Source organism: Nuphar pumila, chromosome 8 (genome assembly GCF_984573655.1).
Source record: "Nuphar pumila chromosome 8, dmNupPumi1.hap1.1, whole genome shotgun sequence".
Classification (NCBI taxonomy): domain Eukaryota; kingdom Viridiplantae; phylum Streptophyta; class Magnoliopsida; order Nymphaeales; family Nymphaeaceae; genus Nuphar; species Nuphar pumila.
The window spans coordinates 125,598,127-125,619,855 of NC_143256.1; the positions used below are offsets into that span (position 1 = coordinate 125,598,127).

At 40.0% G+C, this 21,729-nt stretch overlaps 2 protein-coding genes across 2 annotated transcripts; one reads left to right on the forward strand and one right to left on the reverse strand.

The window, feature by feature from the left end:
* The first annotated feature begins 10,833 nt into the window (after positions 1-10,833).
* Positions 10,834-15,896, forward strand: LOC149830638 (homocysteine S-methyltransferase 2-like). The gene is made up of 7 exons (XM_090015504.1): positions 10,834-11,010; positions 11,852-11,908; positions 12,015-12,244; positions 12,325-12,454; positions 13,436-13,639; positions 15,280-15,351; positions 15,759-15,896. Exons 1-7 carry the CDS (start codon positions 10,834-10,836, stop codon positions 15,894-15,896), a joined length of 1,008 nt encoding a protein of 335 aa, XP_089871630.1.
* A 423-nt stretch (positions 15,897-16,319) lies between these two features.
* LOC149830639 (protein RDM1-like) lies at positions 16,320-20,743 on the reverse strand. Its single transcript, XM_090015889.1, has 3 exons — positions 20,726-20,743; positions 19,753-19,897; positions 16,320-17,324 (listed from the first exon to the last, which is right to left on the reverse strand). Exons 2-3 carry the CDS (start codon positions 19,883-19,885, stop codon positions 16,948-16,950), a joined length of 510 nt encoding a protein of 169 aa, XP_089872015.1. The 5' UTR covers positions 19,886-19,897; positions 20,726-20,743; the 3' UTR covers positions 16,320-16,947.
* Positions 20,744-21,729: the final 986 nt, after the last annotated feature.

The following is a 21,729-nucleotide window of genomic DNA, read 5'->3' on the forward strand; positions in this document are numbered from 1 at the left end:
CTCATGAGACATGATCAAAAGTGATGGGTTGTAGGCACACCTTCTCTACCCTCTTGGACTCTTCATGGATAGACAAATGGTGCGCCTCCTATTGACTAGGTTTTGGATCCACCTAAGAATTTGGCCTACCATCTCCAATTAGATTCAATGCAAGAACGCCTGGATCGAGGTCATTCTGATCATTTTAGGCATGTTCTGTCGGTGAACATTCTCATCTAGCTGGAGAGAAATAGGCTCTAAAGAATTTGTTGGATCATAATAGGGATATAGATCAAAATTATTGAAATTTGGTGAAATTTGTCAATCTTCTATCAACTCAATCCCTAACTTTTTAAGCACCCGAATGAACCAAATTTTCGCATACTCATATATCCCAATAGGAAATCATTCTAGATGTAAATAAATCATGGCCAAATCACGGACCTCTGGAGTCCGGGTTCATGGGTATTATTTATCAAAGAAAAATACTAAAGTAGCACATAGAAACATGGCACAATTTTTTTTATAAATAAACATTATTAATTAAATTTAAATAAAAAATCTCACATAAGACATAAAGGCTACATCATCCAAATGCCTCTCAAGTTCAATAAATAAAAGAAGAAAGAAAAAACTGCTCTATCAAAAGACGAAGCCACCTTAATCATGAGGAAGGCTGGCAACGTCCTACACCAAGTCGTGTCTCACAAAAGTCACTAGAACCTACAATTGTAATAATTAAAAGAGGGATCTACAACTCAATAAGAGATAAATTACAAGTAGAATAAAATCAAATTTAGAGCGGTAGTATGCTCTATGCCCTTAGTCTTATTTTAGTTTTTTATCACATATCACACACATGTTTGTACCTTTTAATTCCCCCCAGTGTCTCGTTCAATTCTCATAAGTTAGCATACTCTCGATGCTAACAATTATTTGCTTCGACTATACTAATAATATCCTATTGTGGGTATAGAAACCCATGTAGAATACCTCAACTCTATGGTGTTGGTCAAACTATGAATCACTCCCTCTATCTACTAGTAAATCAGTAAGTCAGTAATCTAGAGTTATACCTACCCCAAGGTTTTTCGTGTTTCTCATACTACAGCTTAATCTAACTATAAAGTTTCAAGTCTCTCAATGAAACTCCAAATTTTTTTAGGACATATATAATATACATCTCATGCATTCACATGAACTCTCACTTGAGTTCATACACATTGTCTCCCGATAAGTATTCTTAAAGGACATTTTCAAGGAACAATTTTAGGGTTTAGAGGTTCATCAATTTTCTAAGCATGCCTAGATGTAGTCTTTCAATATGTATAAATCCCAAGGGCCCCGATAGTGGCAACTCTCACGTTGACGTCCATCAGGTAGTTATTTTCACCTATCACCCCTCCGATAATTTATGGGGTTCTAGTATGTTAAAGCATTTCAAGTCATAGTAGCACCTATGTAACTAGTATGAGACTCAATCTCATCTCAAGAACTCTGTTTTCATGCATGTATTTTAAAGTTTTTTCACAAACTCAAGTATGCATTTCATCTAAAATACAATAATTTCATACATGCAACTTATGTTGAAGTATCACAAATACATGAAATCATTTATAGCATCAGGACTAATTTACATTCATTCATTCACTAATCACAAGAAAAATATATTTCTAATATACAGTTGTAAATTCATTAGAATACAACTATAATATCAAGTAACCATGATTTCATGTAGTCTAATTCACAAATATGTCAGTATATAATATTTTATTAACTAAAATGCTTATAATTTCTCTTACCTTGAATACAAACGTTGCACTCTAGTCTGTAGTTGAGTTTCACGTAGCTCTAATGATATAATTTGATCATCACACAAGTATATTTATATCAAAAAACAGACATTTTTTATACTTTATCAAACTTACTAAAATACTCCTCTCAAGGTGGTCTGTCAGACCTCGAATTTTATACTCTTGGTTTAGTTAGAACTATAAAATATGCATATTCTTTTTTGGGATATGAACTCAATACACCAAACCTCACTCACTTCTAAGTTCATGGTGTAAAGTTATGCTCATTTTACTAATTTGATATCAGGTCACATATACAAGGGTAATTTGGTCATTTTAATTTTCTATAATGTGACCTAACTCAGCTCAGGTTAGACCAGGCTTAGTTTGAGTTTAGAACACTAGGTTTATTAAACCAAGTTTAGAACCAACTGGGTTTGGGTCCAGACCCATCTAGACTCTTTAAATCTCATCTTGGATCTGCTTACTAAATTATATGGATCCATATCAAGTTTCGTATAACTGGATTGAACCCAAACTATCCCAATTGAGAATAAATTGGGTTTGTCTAGTTTTGTCCCAGTCAAAGAAAGTCTGGACTGATTCAGTTAAGTTCCAATCAAGAACCAAAATTAATCCAATCCAGAAGAGACAGAACTAGATAAAGTTTAGCTCAATTCTAGATCCAGAACTGATCCACCTCATCACAAACTGGATCTAGACCCAGTTATATTATAGATTCTGAATTGATCCAACTAGTCACAAATGAGATTCATACCCAGTCTTTATCTGGATCTAGATTCAGTTTTTATCTAGATCCAGAACTAATCATATTCTGGATCAAAAAATGATCCAACTAGTCATGGACTTGATCTAGATCTAATTTTAATATGGATCTAGACTGGATTGTGACCCGATTCGGTCTAGGTTTGGTTCAATCTATATTGGCACAAACTAACTGCATCGAACTGGATCTAGACACAGTATGGTCCAGTTCAATCTAGATCCAAAACAAAAAATTGAGACCTGTCAGACCCAACCAGGTCTGAGTTTACACCCAGACCAGTTCAGTCAGACTGACTCAATCCAGACCAGTTCGATCAACTGAGATGAGCTCAAGAACACATTGACTAGAACTGTTCTGGATTGAACCAGGACCAAGTCAGTCTCAATCAGACCCGACCCGGTCTAGGTTCACACCCAAACCGGTTCGGTCAAACCAACTCAGTTTGGTTCAGTCCGAACCAGTTCGATTGACCGAGGCATTTTTTTAGCCGATTTGATTTGGGTTTCACTCATATCAACCTAGTTGAGTTTCGCAAACTCAACTCGGTTTGGTTTACTTTCAAACCGAGTCGGTTCTGCTGACTAGGTTGTGGTTGCCTGTAACCTCTGGTTGTCATCTCTCTCTCTCTCTCTCTCTCTCTCTCTCTCTCTCTGGGACAATATTTACAATTGTTGGCTGTCGACTTCCTTCCTTCAAGCATGCCACAAAGGCTGAGGTCGCCACCAACCTTCGGTTGCTGGCTTCCTCAACCTCTCTCTCTTTCTTTCTTTTTTTCTATTTCTTAGTAATGATGTCGGGAGCCATGGTGACCAACTTCCTCTTTTTTCATATCCCGGTAGCCATGGTTGTCGACCTTCTAAAAAAAACAAACGGAAAAAGGAAAAGGGGAAAGGGGCAGAATTTTACCTCTTCCAATGGCAGTGTTCCGACGACATTCCCTACCTTCTCTCTCATTCTTAACTCCCACTCATAATCCCAATTTTTTTCCTCATTCATCGGGTGGGGCAAGGTGCTCACAGTGAGGATTCTTTATAGAGTTCTCACGGTGGGTGAGGATAAACCTCACCCCACCCAATGATCATGGGGGGCAAGGTTTATCCTCACTCTCCCCCCCCCCCCAACAAAAAAGGTAGAGACGGTTCCACAATTGGGGGAATCGTCTTCTCCACCATTTTTTTTTTAAAAGTGTCTTTTGTTTATGATTATCTTTAGTCGGGTGGGTTCTACAACAAAACTAAAGTCATGGTCCCCTTTTCGACTTGAAACTTATAGACAAAATAATTTTCTTTTAGGGTTCTCTTGGCTTGAGAACGAATCTTCTGCATACAGTCTACAATGTTTCTAGCTAGCATAGTGACAAATATCGCGAGATTTATGAAAATCTTGCGATAATATTGCAAGAAATTGCCTGAAAGTTTAAAACGGCAATTTCTCTTGAGATTTTCAAAATATTGCGAGATTTATGAAAAAACATAAATACTGTGATTTAAACACGATATTTACGTTTTAAACGACTATTTATCGTGAAAAAATGTGTACTTTTATTTTTAAATAAATTTTATTAATATTTTCTTATAAAAATATATTTTATATTTTTTGATTTATTCTTTTATTACCGAGTTTTTGTCAAAAAAATGTGAGATTTATGAACTTTTTTTTATTTCTCGTGAGTTTTTGAAAAACAAGAAATTGTCGTTAAAACGTTTGTCACTATGGTTTCTAATCTTAGGCATAAGCTCACCAACACTTGAGATTGGTGTCAAATCAACCACATAAATAAGAGATCAACCAAAGACAATCAAGAATTGAGATTTCTCAGTGGACCAATTCACAATGTCATTATAGGCAAACTCAACATAGCATGACCAAATGCAAGTTTTGATATTGTTTCTACCCAAACTTTGCAATAGGTTACCCAAAGTACGATTGAATGCCTCTATTTGACCACCAGTCTAAGGGTGGTACGTACTATTAAATTAAAGTTTGGTTTTTGGTACCAACAGGGCTCCCCTTGTTTGGTAGGAGCTGTTAGTGGATGTCACGATGTGTTGAGACGTTGCAAGTTCAAAACCCAATGGTATGTTGTATTATTAGTGGGGGTCTGCCTAACCCCATCTTGCATTTCAAAAAAAATAAAAATTTGGTCTTTGACAATGCTTATAAAGACCACCAAAAATAACAAGAAGCCAAGTGTCACGATCAGAGCTAATGGATTGAGCAACCCATGATAATGCATTACCTCCTTGAAGTAGTAACAAGTTACAAGCGAGGAATCAATAGTGTGTTTACACGGATGGAAATAGTCATCTTAGAGAATCTGTCCACCACAACAAAATAGAATAAAAGCTACGAGTAGTACATTGCAAACCTAACACAAAAACCATAGAGATATGCTCCAAAGGGCGGTCATGAATAGAAAGAGGAGTACAAAGACATGTATTTTGCTTGTGACCCGTAGGGTATGTTTGATGGCTTGTCTAGGGTTGGACGAAATGAACAAAAAAAATGGAACATAACATTGGTTCTGTTCGTTCCGTAACGACTGTTCCAAGTCCAACATTTGTTTGAACCGTACTCAAATGATATGTTCTAAATGTCCGTTGTTTGATAACAGAATTTGTAATTTTCCTTGAATTTCTTGAGTCTTGTTGCTTCAGTTTATCATGAATATTTGTGCTCTCAATTCTTTATTTTTGAAACACCTAATCGGAAACCCGAATCTCTGGATCGTCGAGCTTCACCAATCGCATCCTTCGCTACACATTCGATCCAGAAACCCTAAGATCAGGTGTTGCTCGGTGGAATCAGACGACAGTGACGAAAGAGAAAATGTCACCATCTTCTGCAACTGTCGATGACACTGACGGTGGTTTTGTTCCCATTGGCTAGAGGTGATGCCCTTGCGAAGGTCTCCGAGAAGAAATGGGCGAAGAGATCGGAGTTGCTATCGATGTCGTTGCAGGAGGTGAAGTCGTGGTCTCTGGACCTGAAGTCGCAGGGGAAGCTCAAGCACGTTGTGAAGCTCCCCAACTTCTCCTTCCAGCCCCGGTCGGAGGCTGTGCTTATCGTCCTAGATGGTTCTAGGGTTTTGAGGGCGGTGCTTCTGGTGGAGGAGAGGGATCTGAGGTTCTGGGAGTCGTGAGATCAAATGGGATTTGAGTCACTCTGCGTGAACGCGTACACCCTGCCGATGCAGGCACCCGACCCCGCGAAGCCATTTTTGGGTTTTCTGCAAGACATTTCGATGTTTCTCATCTCGCTCTTCCCATTGAAGCTGCAGTTGAAGCGAGCGATTAAGCTCCAGATGTCCAGGAAGGCGTTCAGGGTGCGGAAGAGGGAGGAGATAGTGAGGTTGAGGGAGGAGAGGGAGATGATGGTCGCCAAAGGGAAATGGGGCTGGAAAGAGGGAAAGGGGGTTGAGAGAGTGGGTTTGAGAGAGAATGGTCACCGAAGAGGGAACGAGGTCGAGTGATGGTCGCCAGAGGGGAACGGGGTAGAGTGATGGTCGCCGGAGGGGAACGAGGTCGAAAAGGGGGAATGGAGGTTCAGAGAGTGGGTTTTGACAGAGAGAAGAGCTTCGAGAGAGTGTCGGGCGTGCGAGATGGTTCAATGTGCCCGTCGGGAAATTTTTGTTCCTGCTTTTGTTCATGTATTTTTTGTAACAGGGGGAAGGGTGGAATAAAAATAACATACTTATAAGAACGAGGTGGACGCGTGGAACGTTGTCCGCCACGTTCTTATTTCTATGTTATTTTCGTTCCACCCTCTCCCTATTACAAAAATAACATGAACCAATGGAACAAAAATTTCTCGATGAGCATGCCAAACCATCTCGCCTGCGCCTCCTCCCGACGTCTCTCTCTCTCATTGTGGTTTCTAGCAAGCCCCGATGTTGCCGCCTCCTTCTTATTTCGATCTCTGCCACCGAAGACCTCGCAGGTACCCACTTCCCTTTCTGTTGCCTGCGAATCCACAGAGGAATCCGACATCGACGACGGTGCCCCTCTTCCAGGTATTTTCCCTTCTTTTGTTTGTCGGAAGGCCGACAGAAGGCCGCCGACCCCTGCCGTGCCTCCCCCTCTCTCTTTGTGTTCGCTGAAAGACTGGCAAGAGGTCGATGCCCTCCCTACCGTGCCTCCCTCTTCTCTTTCTCCCCTTGTCTTCTTTTTCCCCCTCCTTCTTCGTTTTCCCTTTGTTGTTGAAGGGCCGACAGGAGGCCGACGACCCCTTTGCCGTGCCCTCCTGCTCTCTCTCTCTCTACCGCCTGTTCATGGCTTCGACAGGGGAAGTCGCCCCCGCTGTTGTTTGCTTCCCGGCATGCAGAGGCATGCCCCTGCTGCCGTGGCTCTTTCCGGCAAGCAAAGGTACGTCTCGAAGATCGACCGTGGCTCTTTTCGGCGATTATTTATCCTTCGAAAAATGGGTTCCCCGCTAGGGTTTTCGATGTTGCCAAAATGTCAGAGGCGAGATCTGCTTTCAGCATGGTGGGGAAGGCGAGATCTGCCGTCTGTCCAAGTTTTCCACACATTATCGTCAAACAATGGATATTTGGAACATAGCATTTGCGCACGGTCCAAACAAATGTTGGACTTGGAACAGTTTTATAGAACGAACAAAACAAATGTTCTGTTTCGTTCTTTTTGTTCATTTTGTCCAATTATGGACAATCCATCAAACATACTCTTAGGTGCTTGAAACCCAACAGTTACGGACAAACCTATTGACATCATGTCTCATTCTAAGCTAATAATAATGTTCACAAAACAATTAATGTACATGCTTTGTTCTAACCTAGATGACCTGTCAAACAACCTTGATGCAACTTTGGATCAAGTACATACAACTAGACAATTGGCACATATGGTTAGGCCATATAAGATAACTCAAATGATACAAGAAGTTGACATCAAATACATATTGAAAATTAAAAATAAAATTAATAGAAACCATAAACATATTAATAATATAAAATAATTTTCGTATGCCACTACTAAACATAGAGAGAATAATGAGAAAACCACAATGTGATGCATATTGAAGAGGATTCACATACCACCAGCATCTGACCACATACAAAAAATGTAGGGGGATTATCAAAGTGGGAGATTGTCTACTTTGAGTTCAAGGGAGAGACATGGTCAAATAAGGGTTAAGCAAGGGGTTGGCCAATCCCATGCGTAATTAAAGTTTATGCACTTTATGGTTATATATATGAGTCACTCAAATATGAAAATTAGAATATAAGAACTAGAAATATGGGCATTTCCAATACTTTTTTTGCAAATCCAACCATGTGGATATACTTGGCATGGTGAATTTGCTAGGAATGCATATTTTTGATGAAAAATATGATTTTTGAATAATTAAATATTTATGAAGATTATGAGCCATGCATTGATTTTAAAGCCTTAAAAAAAATCTGGTTTATGCATCAAAATCGGATAATTCAAGAGCGGGTGCTTATAAAACCAAGCTTGCACATCAGTATGGTTAAATTCAAGAGAAAAGAACAAAAAATTCATAAAAATAGTGGTTCACACATTAGTTCTCATATTTCCCGTTCTCATATTCTTGTGATGAGAGAGAGAGACAGAGTAATGGGTATGTGCTAAATGAGTTTTTCAAGTTATTTTTTGTTTTATTTTTTAAATTCTCACCGTACATATGTGATTTATGTACTTGATTATATAGGGATCAGCTCTTTAAAATGTTCGATTCTAACACATGGGTGAGTTTTTATAACGTTAAAAAAATCAACGATCCAAAATCTTTGTAAATTTTCAAGGCTCCAAATATCATTCTTTTCATCAAAAACATATGATCTAAGTGTGGATTCCTTGTAAATAAACTAGGGGTGGAAAAATCTGACACGACCCGCCAACCCGCTTCTTAGGCGGGTTCGGGTTTGGTTTAAACGGGTTCGTGTCGTAAACGGGTCGACCCGCCTAACCCATTTATTAAACAAGTTGAGTTCATGTTAGGGGTATGCCAACCCAGCTGACCCATTTAACAAATGGGTTAGGCGGGCGGGTCAACCCGTTTACTTGCCTGACCCACCAACCCGTTTACCCGACCCCGACCCGCCCGCCAACCCGCCTGCTAACACGAACCCGGCCTGCTAACTCGCCCGCTAACCCGCCAACCCGTTTACCCGACCCGAACCGTTTATTAAACGGGTTAACCATGTCGTGTCGAGTTACCCGTTTAATAAATGGGTCGGGTTCATGTTTGCCACAGCCGACCCGTTTAATAAACGAGTCAGGTTCATATTGAGGTATGTTGACCCGCCGACCCGACCTGCCAACCCGACCCGATTGCCACCCCTAAAATCATCCATGCCCAACACATTTATAGGGTTGGAACTACAAAAAAAAATACCCAAAGAGCAGAAAATCCCATTTAGCACGGTCCCATTTCTCTCTATATATATATATAGAGAGAGAGAAAAGTTACAAGTAAATAGTTTTCCGAAAGTTTACAATGAGCCATGTGACAATCTTTTTTTTTACTCTTTATACAAGTGTCCGTACAAATTTTCAGTTACATTCTAAAAAAGGTCATAGCGCATCAAATTTGGACTCCGTACCAGTGTTGTGAGAGGCGTACGCCTCAGTATCTGAAGCGTATGCCTCGGAGGCGAAGCACACAATCAAGGTACTGAGGCGTTGCAGTGAGGCGTTCTCAGTTTTATCATGTTGTTTACTTAATTTATGAAGCCAATACACAAGAAGCTAGCAGCCGACAAGGGTTATCAGCACCCGAAAGCAAATTTATCGCCTGTAGGGCCAGTTCCTGTCAGCCTTTTTTCTCTCATTTCTGTGCTTGCTAACGCTTTTTTGACTCTTCTCCTGCAACTTGGATTCTGGGCCTTCAACGCATCCATGGAGTTCTGCTCCTTGCTTTGCACTTCCTTGGTTGGACGGCTGGGAAAATGATGGGTCATGCTTCTCGTGTGTTGCTTGTTGTAGCCATCCGATCTCATCTACGGGCTTCATTGAGCTGGAGCTTGTCCAATTTCCTCTGTCCAATTCACAGCTCAACTGATTAAAAAGGAAAAAAAAGAAGTCAATAATGAGCAAGATGAAAAAATAATTTCTTGGAAATTTTATGCATCGGTTGGTTTTGGGTTATGCATCTGCATGGGGTTTGTCTTAATGTCTTTGCCATTAAACATCAGTTGGTTGCTTGAAATCCAGACTTACCTATATGCTTAATCCTGTATTGTATTTCCAAGGAGGGTTATCAATTAATCTGGAAGGATAAAGCTCCAGGTTGGCATGGCCTCAGGTAGCACCACCACCCTTCCTCCCTTGTTTGCTCATCTCCTTTCTTTATTTCTTCGTTCTTAGAAGATTCCGATGAGTTTTTCGGCATGATGGCCGATTTGATTCTATAGTTTTTCTTCTTAATTTTTGCGATTTTGGGTAAAAATGACGTTAAAGCTCTGGTTTAGATTAATGTAGAGGGAAGCTCTAGGTTCAAACTCCGGTTTCTCAAAGTTTCACTACGAGGATTTGAAACTTAATTGATCCTGTGAGGACACAATTTATTTTATACTGTCATTTATTAGTAGTTTTTATTTAAAATTTTTATTATTTTATTAATATTATATATTTTATTATTTTGATCATGAAGCTTAGCTTCAACGCCTCGAGGCTTACGCCTAGCTTCATAACAGGCTCAACCTGTCGACTTGGCCTCATCCCATTTAACAACCTTGCTCCGTACTCTTATGCTTTTATAATATTTAGGATTATGATAAGGTAGGATTTAACATGAGTTACCCATTCATGGCCAAGTACTGTCAGCACAGATGTTGGGAGAGCTCAAGTTGATTCAAACCTGGATCACAACTGTAGCGAGCGCAAGGTTCTCGGCACAATTTCTCCAGACTATCGGCATGCATGACAATAAATACGAATAATGTAGTACAGGAAAATAGTTTCACCGCGTTAATATCACGATATAAATATGACATTGTCATAATTATCGCCGACATTTGTGAAAGTTCACAATACCGCGTCTTATCATTGAAGGAAACCAATGATTTTCAAAACCATAACGGCAGTCTTGATGTAATCATTTAGAACATTAGGCTAAACTTGTAACGCTTGATATGACACCTCTTCAAAAGGAAGAGCTTGCTTCATGCATCAGTTACATGAAGGCTCAGAAGCACTCTGTGTTCATCACAGTCTATCCCTGTGCAGGAACTTCGAAGTTTTCCTACTCGTAAATAATATTTGAGTTTTGCAGGGGAGGATCTAATCTAAAATGGGTCCTAAAGATGGTGAATTCTCGTTAATCATAGAGGATTTTCTTCGGCAAGTTGGTGGTTGTGCCGTTATTGATGGGGGGCTCGTTACAGAGCTAGAACGGCGCGGAGCTGATATCAGGGATCCTCTCTCGAGTGCCAAGTGCCTAATTAGCTCTCCCCATCTCATTCGTCAGGTCAATCTCTCTCTCTCTCTCTCTCTCTCTCTCTCTCTCATAGAACTGAGATTCTTTTTCTGGTGCTTAATTTGATCATTGTTGGCATGCCAAGAATTTGATGTTCTTTTTTAATCGGTTTCCGTTAAATGCATGGAAAAAGTTAGTTGGTACCCTTTTTTTAATTTTTTTCCTTATGTTTGTTAGCTATTTTCAGCTGGTTGTTTCGTTTTGCATTTGGAAGATGGATGATAGTGGGATCTGTGTCTTCATGAAAGAGAAAGTTTTGGGGGTTTTTCGTAGTAATTTATTTTGGCAATCGTGAAAGATTTCCTCCTAGAGAAATAATATGGTCAGGCACCTGTATGGTGCAGTAAAGTTACAAGATGATCATTCTTATCAGCATTGATGTGATGTTCCTGCTGTTCATTTCCAAATTTTCGGTTGGTTGGAGGTTTTTTATTAGTTGTTTGGGATAAGAATCTTGGTGTTTCTACTCATAATTTGTGGGGATTGTTAAAGCATGCGTTTTGGTAGAATTTTGGTTTTTAGTATCTTGTTTGCTTTCTATTAGTCTCATGAAATTTCTAGTGCAACTTTGTGTATTTCTAACTTTTACCATTTTAAAGATATTAGATAACTTCGTATATTCTGTATTCTGATTTTTCTTATAAGACGTATGTTTGACGATAACATCGCTTAATGAGTCGTGCATGGCCACTGTTTGTATCAGCTTTCCCACTGAAAATGTTAATTAGATTAATTTCTAGTTAGTATTCCTTTCTAAGCTGATGATTCAAGATAGCAAATCACCAGAGAAAGAAAAGATACTGTGTGACTTTCCATTTTGTTACTCGTGCAGGTTCATCTAGATTATCTTGAAGCCGGAGCAGAAGTGTTAATGGCAGCATCTTATCAAGTACTTATCGTCCCCAATTTACCTATTTTTGTTTGTATATAAAAGGCAATTACTGAGGGCCTTTAAGTAGTTTATATTATAATGTGTTAATGGCTTACGTTAGTAGGCTACTATTCAAGGTTTTGAGTCCAAGGGTTTGTCAAAGGAAGAATCTGAAGCTTTGCTTCAGAAGAGCATCCAAATTGCATGTGAGGCACGCAATCATTTTCTTCAGAGATGCAACTCAGGAGCACATGATGCAATTGAAAACCAGCAAATTTCAAAACCGCGTTATATTTTAGTTGCGGCATCCATAGGAAGCTATGGAGCTTACCTAGCTGATGGTTCTGAGTATTGGTGGGTCAACCTGATATTGATTTTACTGTTGTTTGGGTTTTATTCATGTTCAGTTCTGAACGAGTCTCTCTGCTCTGTAGTGGACAATATGGGAATGCTATTACATTAGAGGCTTTAAAGGACTTTCACAGGAGAAGGGTTCAAGTTCTAGCAAATTCTGGTGCTGATCTCCTTGCATTTGAAACTATCCCCAACAAACTGGAAGCTCAGGTATTTCTCTTTCTTCTAACTCATAAATTCGTGGTCTGCTTAACTTGCTGCCATTTTCCTTTCCTGCTCTTTTGGAGATGGCATATTGAAAGATGGCTTGTGCTTTTGATTAGTGTTGCCATTTCATTCTGTAAGAAGTATCACCTAAAAAAGACCCATTTCAGCTATACAACTTTTTTATTATGACATCGATCCTCGTGCATGCCAGGAGAGTCATGTGTCCTTTTTTTTTTTATCTCCCCCTGGCTTTTTCACTCTTACAGCCCGAGGTTGTCAGGGATGCGAGTTTGGAGTGTATAAGAAACACAAACATAACTTGTACTAACCAGGAACAAGTTGTACTAAGGAGGAACAAGCTGGATCACACTTTCTAGGACAGAACCAAGGTTGCCAAACTAGGAAGCGGAAGTGGGAAAAGATACGGGAAGCCGAAGCGAGAAGCGAGGCATTTTAAAATTTATACGAAACCGGAAGTGAAGTTTCAATTTAAATGCAAAATATGAATAAAAAATGAAGCAATATGGAATCAAACAAGAACAAATAAAAACTAAAATGAAATTGATCATTCTTATATTTCATGATTTTTTCGTAAAAGAGTTAATTTTTTTGTTAAAATCTAACAATGATGGTTATCAATTTAAAGAAAGTACATGGAAAGTGAGTGAAAGCGTGAGAAAAAATACATGAAAAAGATGAAAAAAAATGCAAAAAAAATATATAGTATGCATAGATCATGTATATGAGAAGCATAGAAGAAGCGTGGGGAATCGAGCTTCCCATGAAGTTTCGGAAGCAAGGAGTATCGCGTTTCCGAAGCGAATTTTTGGAAAGCGAGCTTCCCACCTACCTAAGAAGATTCTGGTACCTCTGGATAAGACTGATGCATTTCTTCTGAGTTTTTGGATTATCTCTTACATGAACTCTCTTTTCTCTCCTTTAACCGTAAAGCAATTCCATGTTTGGAGCATCACATTCATGCAGGCATACGTTGAACTTCTTGAAGAAGGTGATATAAGAGTGCCAGCTTGGTTTTCTTTCAATTCTAAAGATGGCATAAATGTAGTGAGTGGAGATTCTCTGGTGGAATGCGTTTCCATTGCGGACTCATGCAATAAAGTGGTTGCTATTGGAATCAATTGCACGTCTCCTAGATTCATTCATGATTTGATTATCTCAGTCCAGAAGGTATTGCTCTTCATTACTCAAAGTTAGCAGCTATGGTTCCTTGCAAAAGCATTTCTTTCCATCACTTCAGCTAGGGGTGTCAATGGTCGGGTTTGACCCTGACCTGACCGTACCAAATCCTCAGGGTTTGGTGGTAAATAAGAAGGTCCAATTAGGATCCGGGTCAGACCCAAATGGTCCAATTAATATATGAAGGCAGGTATGGTTTGTGAAATTTCATAACAGACCCTGGCCCAACCCAAGTTCCGACTAAGATCCGTAATTTTTCAATGTAAAAAAGGTAAACAATATTATTTTACCGGGTATGGTCCGCGGTTTGGTTCATGTAATCCTTATAGGATACAGGTATGGTTTCTCTTATAGTTGGTCTGATTGGACCTGGGTCTGGACCTAATACCATCATCTCAAACCAGGTCTAGATCTGGTTCCACTTGGATCCGAACCAAACCAAACCAAACCCATTGACAGCCCTAACTTCAGCCAGGAAAGCAAGTGGTAGTATTCTTGTGTTCACCCAGTCGTATCTCGGATTATAATCATCTAAGAAGCAATGCCACTTTTCTACATTGCCAGGGCCTACCAAATCATTGAGAACCTGTTTGATCCTTGAAATGTAAATTCCAAGGCATTGACAAATGGAAGTTACTTCAGAATCATGTTCATACTCTTTATTACACATGAGCATCATATTTCTAGGTGGAAAATAGTCTCTGTTGTTAGGTTAGGAAGTGTGGTTTTGGGGAACGCCCCACACAATGGGGAAATACTTTTAGAATCGGTTTCATGTGAACCTTGGAGCATGCTAATCTGAAGACGGTTTCGGAGCAGAGTGCTTGAAGCCAATTTTCTCATGAAGACATTTGTTCTTTCATATTTTTTGCTCCTACTCTATCTTTCTGAGATGTAGGATGCACAGTGCAAGTCGAGCAAGGTAGAGTATCATTCGTAGGTGAGTTGTCCCCAGGGGTGTCAACGGGTCAGGTTTGGTTCGGACCCAGGTGGTACAAGACTTGTACCAGGTTTTTGGGTATGGTATCAGGTCCGGAGCTGGGTCTAATCGGTTCCACTATAAAAAAAAACATACCCAGACCCGATAAGAACTACATGAACCAGACCCGGTAAAACCATATTTTTTTTATCATTTTTACATTAAAAATTGTGGGTCTTAATCGGAACTCGGGTTGGGTCTGGGTCTGGTATAAAATTTCACAACCTATACCTGGTTCATGTATTAATCAAATCTTCGAGTCCGGACTCGGGTCTTAATCAAGTCTTATTATTTATCACTATAGCCGGACCCCATAGGGTTTGGTTCAGGTCATGTCCAGGTAAACCAGGCCCGTTGGCACCCCTAGTTGTCCCATGTCTAGTCAAGGGTGCAGACATGTTAGACGAATGGTATGGATGAATGCATAAGGTGACTGTCCCAGTCGAGTATGCGAGTGGGATAGGTGAAGTAGCATGTCTAGGCAAGTGGGATGGTCCAGTGGATGGATGACAGCATCCAGTAACTTGGTGGAAAGAATTTTGCAATATGTTTGCACTACTAAGAGGCTGTGGTGGCTTGCAGCTGTTCACCTGCTGTGCGGGGATTGTTCTTTTTTTATGTGGTATATGATTATTACACATGATTTTTACAGGTGACAACCAAGCCGGTTCTTATCTATCCTAACAGTGGGGAGACATTTGATGAGGTCAAAAGGAAATGGGTGGTAAGTTTTCTGGATATCTATTTCTTATTCTGTTCAACATGCGGGGTTGCTGCTGTTGGAATTGAGTTTGTGATTTGTAACGTATTATTGTAAGCATGTTTTCATGTGCTGGAAAATGTGAAAATCATGACCTTTCTAGAGGCAGTTTAGTAAATCTAAAGCTATATTTGATGAATAATGCATCTAATTAGTACCCTGGAGATAGTTTATCATCAATTGTTTATGTCAAACCATGGTCACAAAAAGCTTATACTTATCCTTGGAAGATTGCTTTTGTGAAAAGCTGCTTCACTTCTAAAGCTTGCTTCACAATTTATGTGATGAATTTTGGGACCGGACTCGTTTTCTCTATGCTAGTCTAATGTGTTAATGTGTTTGACATGCTTAACCAGTTTTTCCTTTTTCAGGAATCTACTGGGGTCTCGGACGAAGATTTTGTGCCTTATGTGTGTAAATGGCGCGAAGCAGGAGCTTCCCTTATAGGGGGGTGTTGTAGGACAACTCCTAATACAATTAGAGCCATTTGTAGGGCTCTGAACAAGTGATTTTCGTCATTATCCTCTCCCACCAATAAAAGCCTGGAAACATCACTGATAGACTGGTTGCTTGCTAGCACTTATTTGATAAGAGCTCAAACTAGGTGATCTTGTGTTGCTTTCTGCTGTTCATTACCAACAAAAATGAAGTATCAGAGAATTATATAGTTTGGCATGTTAAGATTGCCTGCCTGATGAATTAGATCCGTGTTTTTATCTTTTCTGTTAGGCTACATTAGAGGCAAACACACACCAGACTGCTTGTGAATGCATGTGTTTGGCTTTTCCTTTTTTGCTTTTTAATATGAAAAGAGAAAGGAGTTGAATGGCACCTAGACTCATCTTTTTAGACAATGTTTGTGTTAATCCAAGGAAGATACGATGTGAGATGACCATGAAAGCTATTAAAGGCAACAAAGCTGGAACATGAAAAAAGCACAAACAGAAGATGGATGATTCAAAAGGAGAATTCTATATTTGAGCTTGTGTATACATAAAATGAGCTCACACGAGGATGAGGCCTGAATCCTTCATTTCTTCTCAAGAATCAAAGCCAGAGTAGACACCCTGGTCCCTCAGCAGCCTCTTCTCTGCTTCGACGTAGCTCTTCCCCCTGCTGGCCTGACCAAGTTCTCTCTTCCTCTTCTCTTTCTGAGAGAAAGATAAATTTTTCTTCACCTTTTCCGTCAGCACATTCAACAACTTTGTTGCATCAGCTACTGCAGCTCTTGTCCGTTCACACTCTTCATATGTCTCTTCAGTATCATTGCTGCCCAAGCTTTTCCTGCCATCGAACCAAGACCAGTCTTGTTCCTAGTTTGCAGCTGTAATTGGAGCAGGAACATCCAAAACTGAAAACCCACCCTTGTAGCCATGCTTGCTTAGGGCTTCATAATCTATACCACCAGCCTTCTTCTTTCCTGGAATAACCACCATGGACTTGATCCAAAAGCAAGACCAATTTAAAGATCAAGATCTGCAAAAGTACCACTAAACAGTTTGATTTACATGCCAAAGTATGGAACAAATGTCGGAACAAGTAAAGCTTGTTTATAGCATTTTATGTTTTCTGGGAAACGGGAAACACTGGATCAAGAAAAGCAGAATGCATGGGGTCTGCTGCCCACAGTTCTGCAAGATACTCATGAGAAGATGTAAGCCTGTGGACTTCCTCAACCGCCCAAATGGTGGCCCCAGCTTTGCAAGGATGGATGACAGAATCCAATGGCTGATGATAATCATCGGTGCTCATCCTTGCTTGGTCCCACTGCTTCACTAGGACATTGGTGAGATAGTGCAAGGGTTGTCCATATAACCGCTTGATGGATTTTGCTAAACCCTGCCATGTGGTGAATGGGATAACAGCCTGGCGGTTAGTAGGCAGAGGGATGCCCTTCATGTATTCCTGATATATTTCTGCTCTTCTGATTAGCACACCTGCACCATCACGGCAAGACCACATGTTTGAGCACATATTTTACCAGGCTCTTTAGAGAAGAAAGAGGATCTTGATGAGGTCAGAAAAAAAAAGCCTATCAGCCTATGAGGTTAATGAGGACTAGGGGGTGCACACGAGACGAGCTTGAATTCTATATGTACAAACTTGGCTCAGGTTCGAGCTTGAGCATGGTTCAGCTCGATGCGAACCAAATTGATTTATTCAAAAAGTTAATCAGAATGAATGGCATAGAGGGTGTGATTTTAACCCCAAAGCTCATGCGCAATCGACCAACGCCCTACCTGCTTGAGCAAATGCACTTTTTGTATTTATTAGTCAACAAAATATGTACATAACTACATATCCTAGAACTAGCCACTATATGACTTTATTAGCCAAGCTTAAATGGGCTAATCGAGCTTAATCAAACTTGTATGCTTGATCAAACTCGGCTCGTTTACTTAATCGGACGAGTCGGAACCAGGTTTAAACGAGTCGAGCCCGAGCTGAACTCAAGCTAGCTCAGCTCGTTGTGCAGCCGTAATGAGGACCAATGGCCAAGCCTATAAACGCAGTATCTGCTTGCACAAAAGAACATACTAACAAGAAATCCTTGTGGAGACACCAGCAGGAGCCTTGAAGGTGCCTATAGGAGATTCCACCTATTAACTGATTAGCTTCATAACAAGGAACCTTGATGAAGTTCCACCAGGATCACAACAGCTACACACTTTCAATAGGGATCACTTAAGAAAATTACCACGAGTTTGGCCAATGAGAACTGGCATACCTACATAACACATACTTTTGACTACAAATATGTATATAACTTTGTGACTTTATCTTCCATTCAAAGCAGATTTATTTGCTTTTTTGAGGGTCTGACCCATTCCGGTTGGAGCCACAGAATCAAGATAGATTTGTTGTCCTAACGTTGCTTCTTATTACGATAAGAATGTACAGCACTTGCACTAAATATATAGCATTAGAAGTGGATCACAATTTACAGTTCAAGGATAGATCTGGATTTATGCCGTGTGGTAGGATTTTGAGATAACCATATATTGTCTGGTGGCATAAACTGTCACAACTAATGGATCCAATCTCAAGAATAATCAGTTCATTTCCAGATTTCAGGCTACTGCACAACAAAGTCTAAAGCACCTTTTGAACAGAATGCTACAAGGACATTCTTGGTAATGCTATGAGATTCCTCACAGCCAGTTCAAGTTCTGATAATTTTAAATCCTACATGCAGTTGTTTCAAAGACTTATTGGCATGATGGTTAAACAGGTGCCCAGGAAGAACGAAGTAGCAAACTCAAGCACCAAAACATTTTCCAAGAATTATGAAGGATGACAATAACATGAATATCGAGCACATAGTCTAAGTTGCATTGGTGATGCAAGGAAGTAATGAAAATGTTCAAGTATCCAAATAAAATCCAAAACAACCAACTTAGTATACATGATCAGCCAGCAGACAAAGCAGAAACAGCAGCCCCTTCATATGAATCTCTTTTAAGTATCACGACCACAACAAGATAATTGTGCCTTACCTCAAATGGGAATGAGCTAGAATATTTCTGGGATCAGAGAAGTATATAGACTTAGCAACAGAGGACATGGGTTCAACTAACTTATAACAGTTTCCAGCATGCAACATTGTGTTGGTAATGGCCAGCAACAGAGTGTTTGATGCTTTTTGTTCTCTACCTGGCCAACAGATTGGTTCAGAAAGCAGTTTCTCCAACTAAGGTTGGGCCTTTCGAAAGATCAAGACATTCTTTGAACCAGCCAGCAAGCAAGTAGGCAACATATTTAGGATTAATTCAGTTTCAGGTCAGTTTGATTGGATATTGTTTAGCAGCAATTTGGTATACCAGGCTCTTAGACCCACTTTGGTATACCAGACCATTAGACCCATCAGACCCATGATGCCCCTTGTTTGTGGATTTGAAGGCAACCGTTCTATGGTGGTATTAGGCAAATATGACTGAATAACTTTATAAACCATGTGTCTCTGTGTACGTGAGAAGATGATGTGACACATTCTGTAATTGATGGTTGCCTCACCATGAACAGGGAAAAGAAAATAAGAAGAAAGAAAGAATAAAAATAAATGAACTTCATAAGTCCATGTGGAACAAAACAATCCCAAACACTATCATCAAGTCTCACAAATATGGACATGATCAAGAACAGAGAGATTGTAAGTTCTATTCAAGATAAAATCTGCCTGCAGAAAACTATTAATTAAGATGACATTTATAATCCAGTGTGCACATGCATATCAAATCAAGAAATCTTCGAATGTATCGTCAGACGGTCAGAATTTTTTTGTCCTTACATTATGGTCATGCCACTGTTCCCCATTTTCCAACTAAACAGGAACATGAAAAGCAAGAGCATAGAAAATCTACGTACTTTCGGATGAAATATCCTTAGATGATGCACTACTAGCCTCTTTACGGATCTTTTTTGAGCTCCCCATCTGACCAGCATCATTTGAATCAGAGGATAGCTCCTCCACATCATTCCAAATCGCGGCTCTCTTCATGTTTTCATGCAACTTAAAGAAAACAAAAGACACATGAGTTACTACTACCAATACCACCAAAAAAGACCACAAATGACATACTCCAGTAACCGGCCAAAAGGCATATATTAAAACTCATTTCCAACCAATGCACCCTAAGAGCCCCAAAGGAGTTTGGCGAAGTGAGATGGGGCCTAGGCCTCTAGGCAGGCAGCCTAGGTTTAAATCCCATGGGTGTCACCCCTTGCGCAAGCCGAAGTGTAGCGACTCCCTGTGGGCAACGGGTAAGCCACTGAATTTTAGGCTGCCAGGACAGCGACCTTAGGTACAGCAGGCAGAGCCAGCGCTACTAGGTCTCTGACCATGGGGGTGGTTTCTCCGTGTAAATATATAAAAAAAAAATGCACCATAAGAATAATCCACTTATTGAAAAGAATCTTCCTACCCCAAAAGAGATGGATAAACGAATCAACCAACCGAATGCATCAAATGATCCTAATCATAAACACTTCATGATCGAAATTTTTATGAATACTCATCTATTGAGATCAAGAAACTTTCATAATCTAGTACATTTTCTTTGTGAATATCATTATAAAGAAGAGGGAAAAAAAGTTTTAAAAACCCAAGATTCTAGTTCCCTAAATTTTACTGAACTAAGAACAAATATTGAAGCACCAAAGATTCTCAATTCCAAAAGTCCAGCAGGAATCCCAAAAGAAAAAAACCAACCTGGACCGCGTTGATCACTGAAACAATTCAAGAAGAATTACACATACATCTCTTTGGCCGACGAACGAGGAAAAAACCCTAAATCGACAGCGAAATGCAACGAAGGAACTTAAGAAGAGAGTTTCTCACCTCGAGACAAACTCTCTCTCTCTCTCTCTCTCTCTCTCTCTCTCTCTCAGAAGAGCGCTAGGGTTTACTTTTTTGTAGTAAAAAGAGAGAAAGAGGGTAAGGGGACACGCTGGTCCGGCTCCGGATCAGTTCATATTCCGGTTCTTTTTCTATGGTCCTCAAACTGAATCCCTTTTTAGATTTGTTTGAGACCTTTTCTGGATTAACAGTCTCCAATATACGCAGTAGCTTTAATTATTAAAGTATCATGGTTTTCGAGTTTTGAAAAACAAAAATTAGATGTGGCTTTTGCACTTTATGGCGATATTATTATGGTATTGGCCATTTTTTTAAGTTTTTCATGGTTTTTAGATTGCTTGTTTCTAATCTAATATATTTTTTATATTTAATATATATGCTCTTAAATTATTGCAAGTTTTCAATTCACTAAGAATCCCTAACATGCATAACATTGTTTTACATGTAGCAGTAGGATCCAAGAAGTCTAACAAAAAAAGTTGTTGGATGATCCATAATTAGTTTGCCGTACCCTGATCGAGTCCAAACTTATGTTACAGGGACACGCTACGTTTTCTGATTCGGATCTACTGTTCCTATTTATAGATTAAGAAGATTAGGATCTTACTTGATTTTGACACGAATCCGATCCGTCGCACACCAACCCCAAACCCCCTCCTCCATTAACTGTCGTGCATCCTCAAAGCCACTCTCGCCTCCTACCTCCCGCCATCCTCCGATCGCTTCCGGCATCCGGCGACCGTTGCAGGTGCTCTCTCTATTGTTGGCTGGAAAAGGAGCCAGCAGGCCTCCCTCTCTCTCTCTCTCTCTCTCTCTCTCTCTCTCTCTCTCTCTCTCTCTCTCTCTCTCTCTCTCTCTCTCTCTCTCTGGCCAGAAAAGGGGCCTGCCGGAAGCCCCTTTGCTGGCCAGCCCTTCTTGCTCTTTCTCTTTTTCTTTCCTTGTTGCTGGCCGGAAAGGGGGAAAGCCGGCAGCCCTTCTGCTGTGAG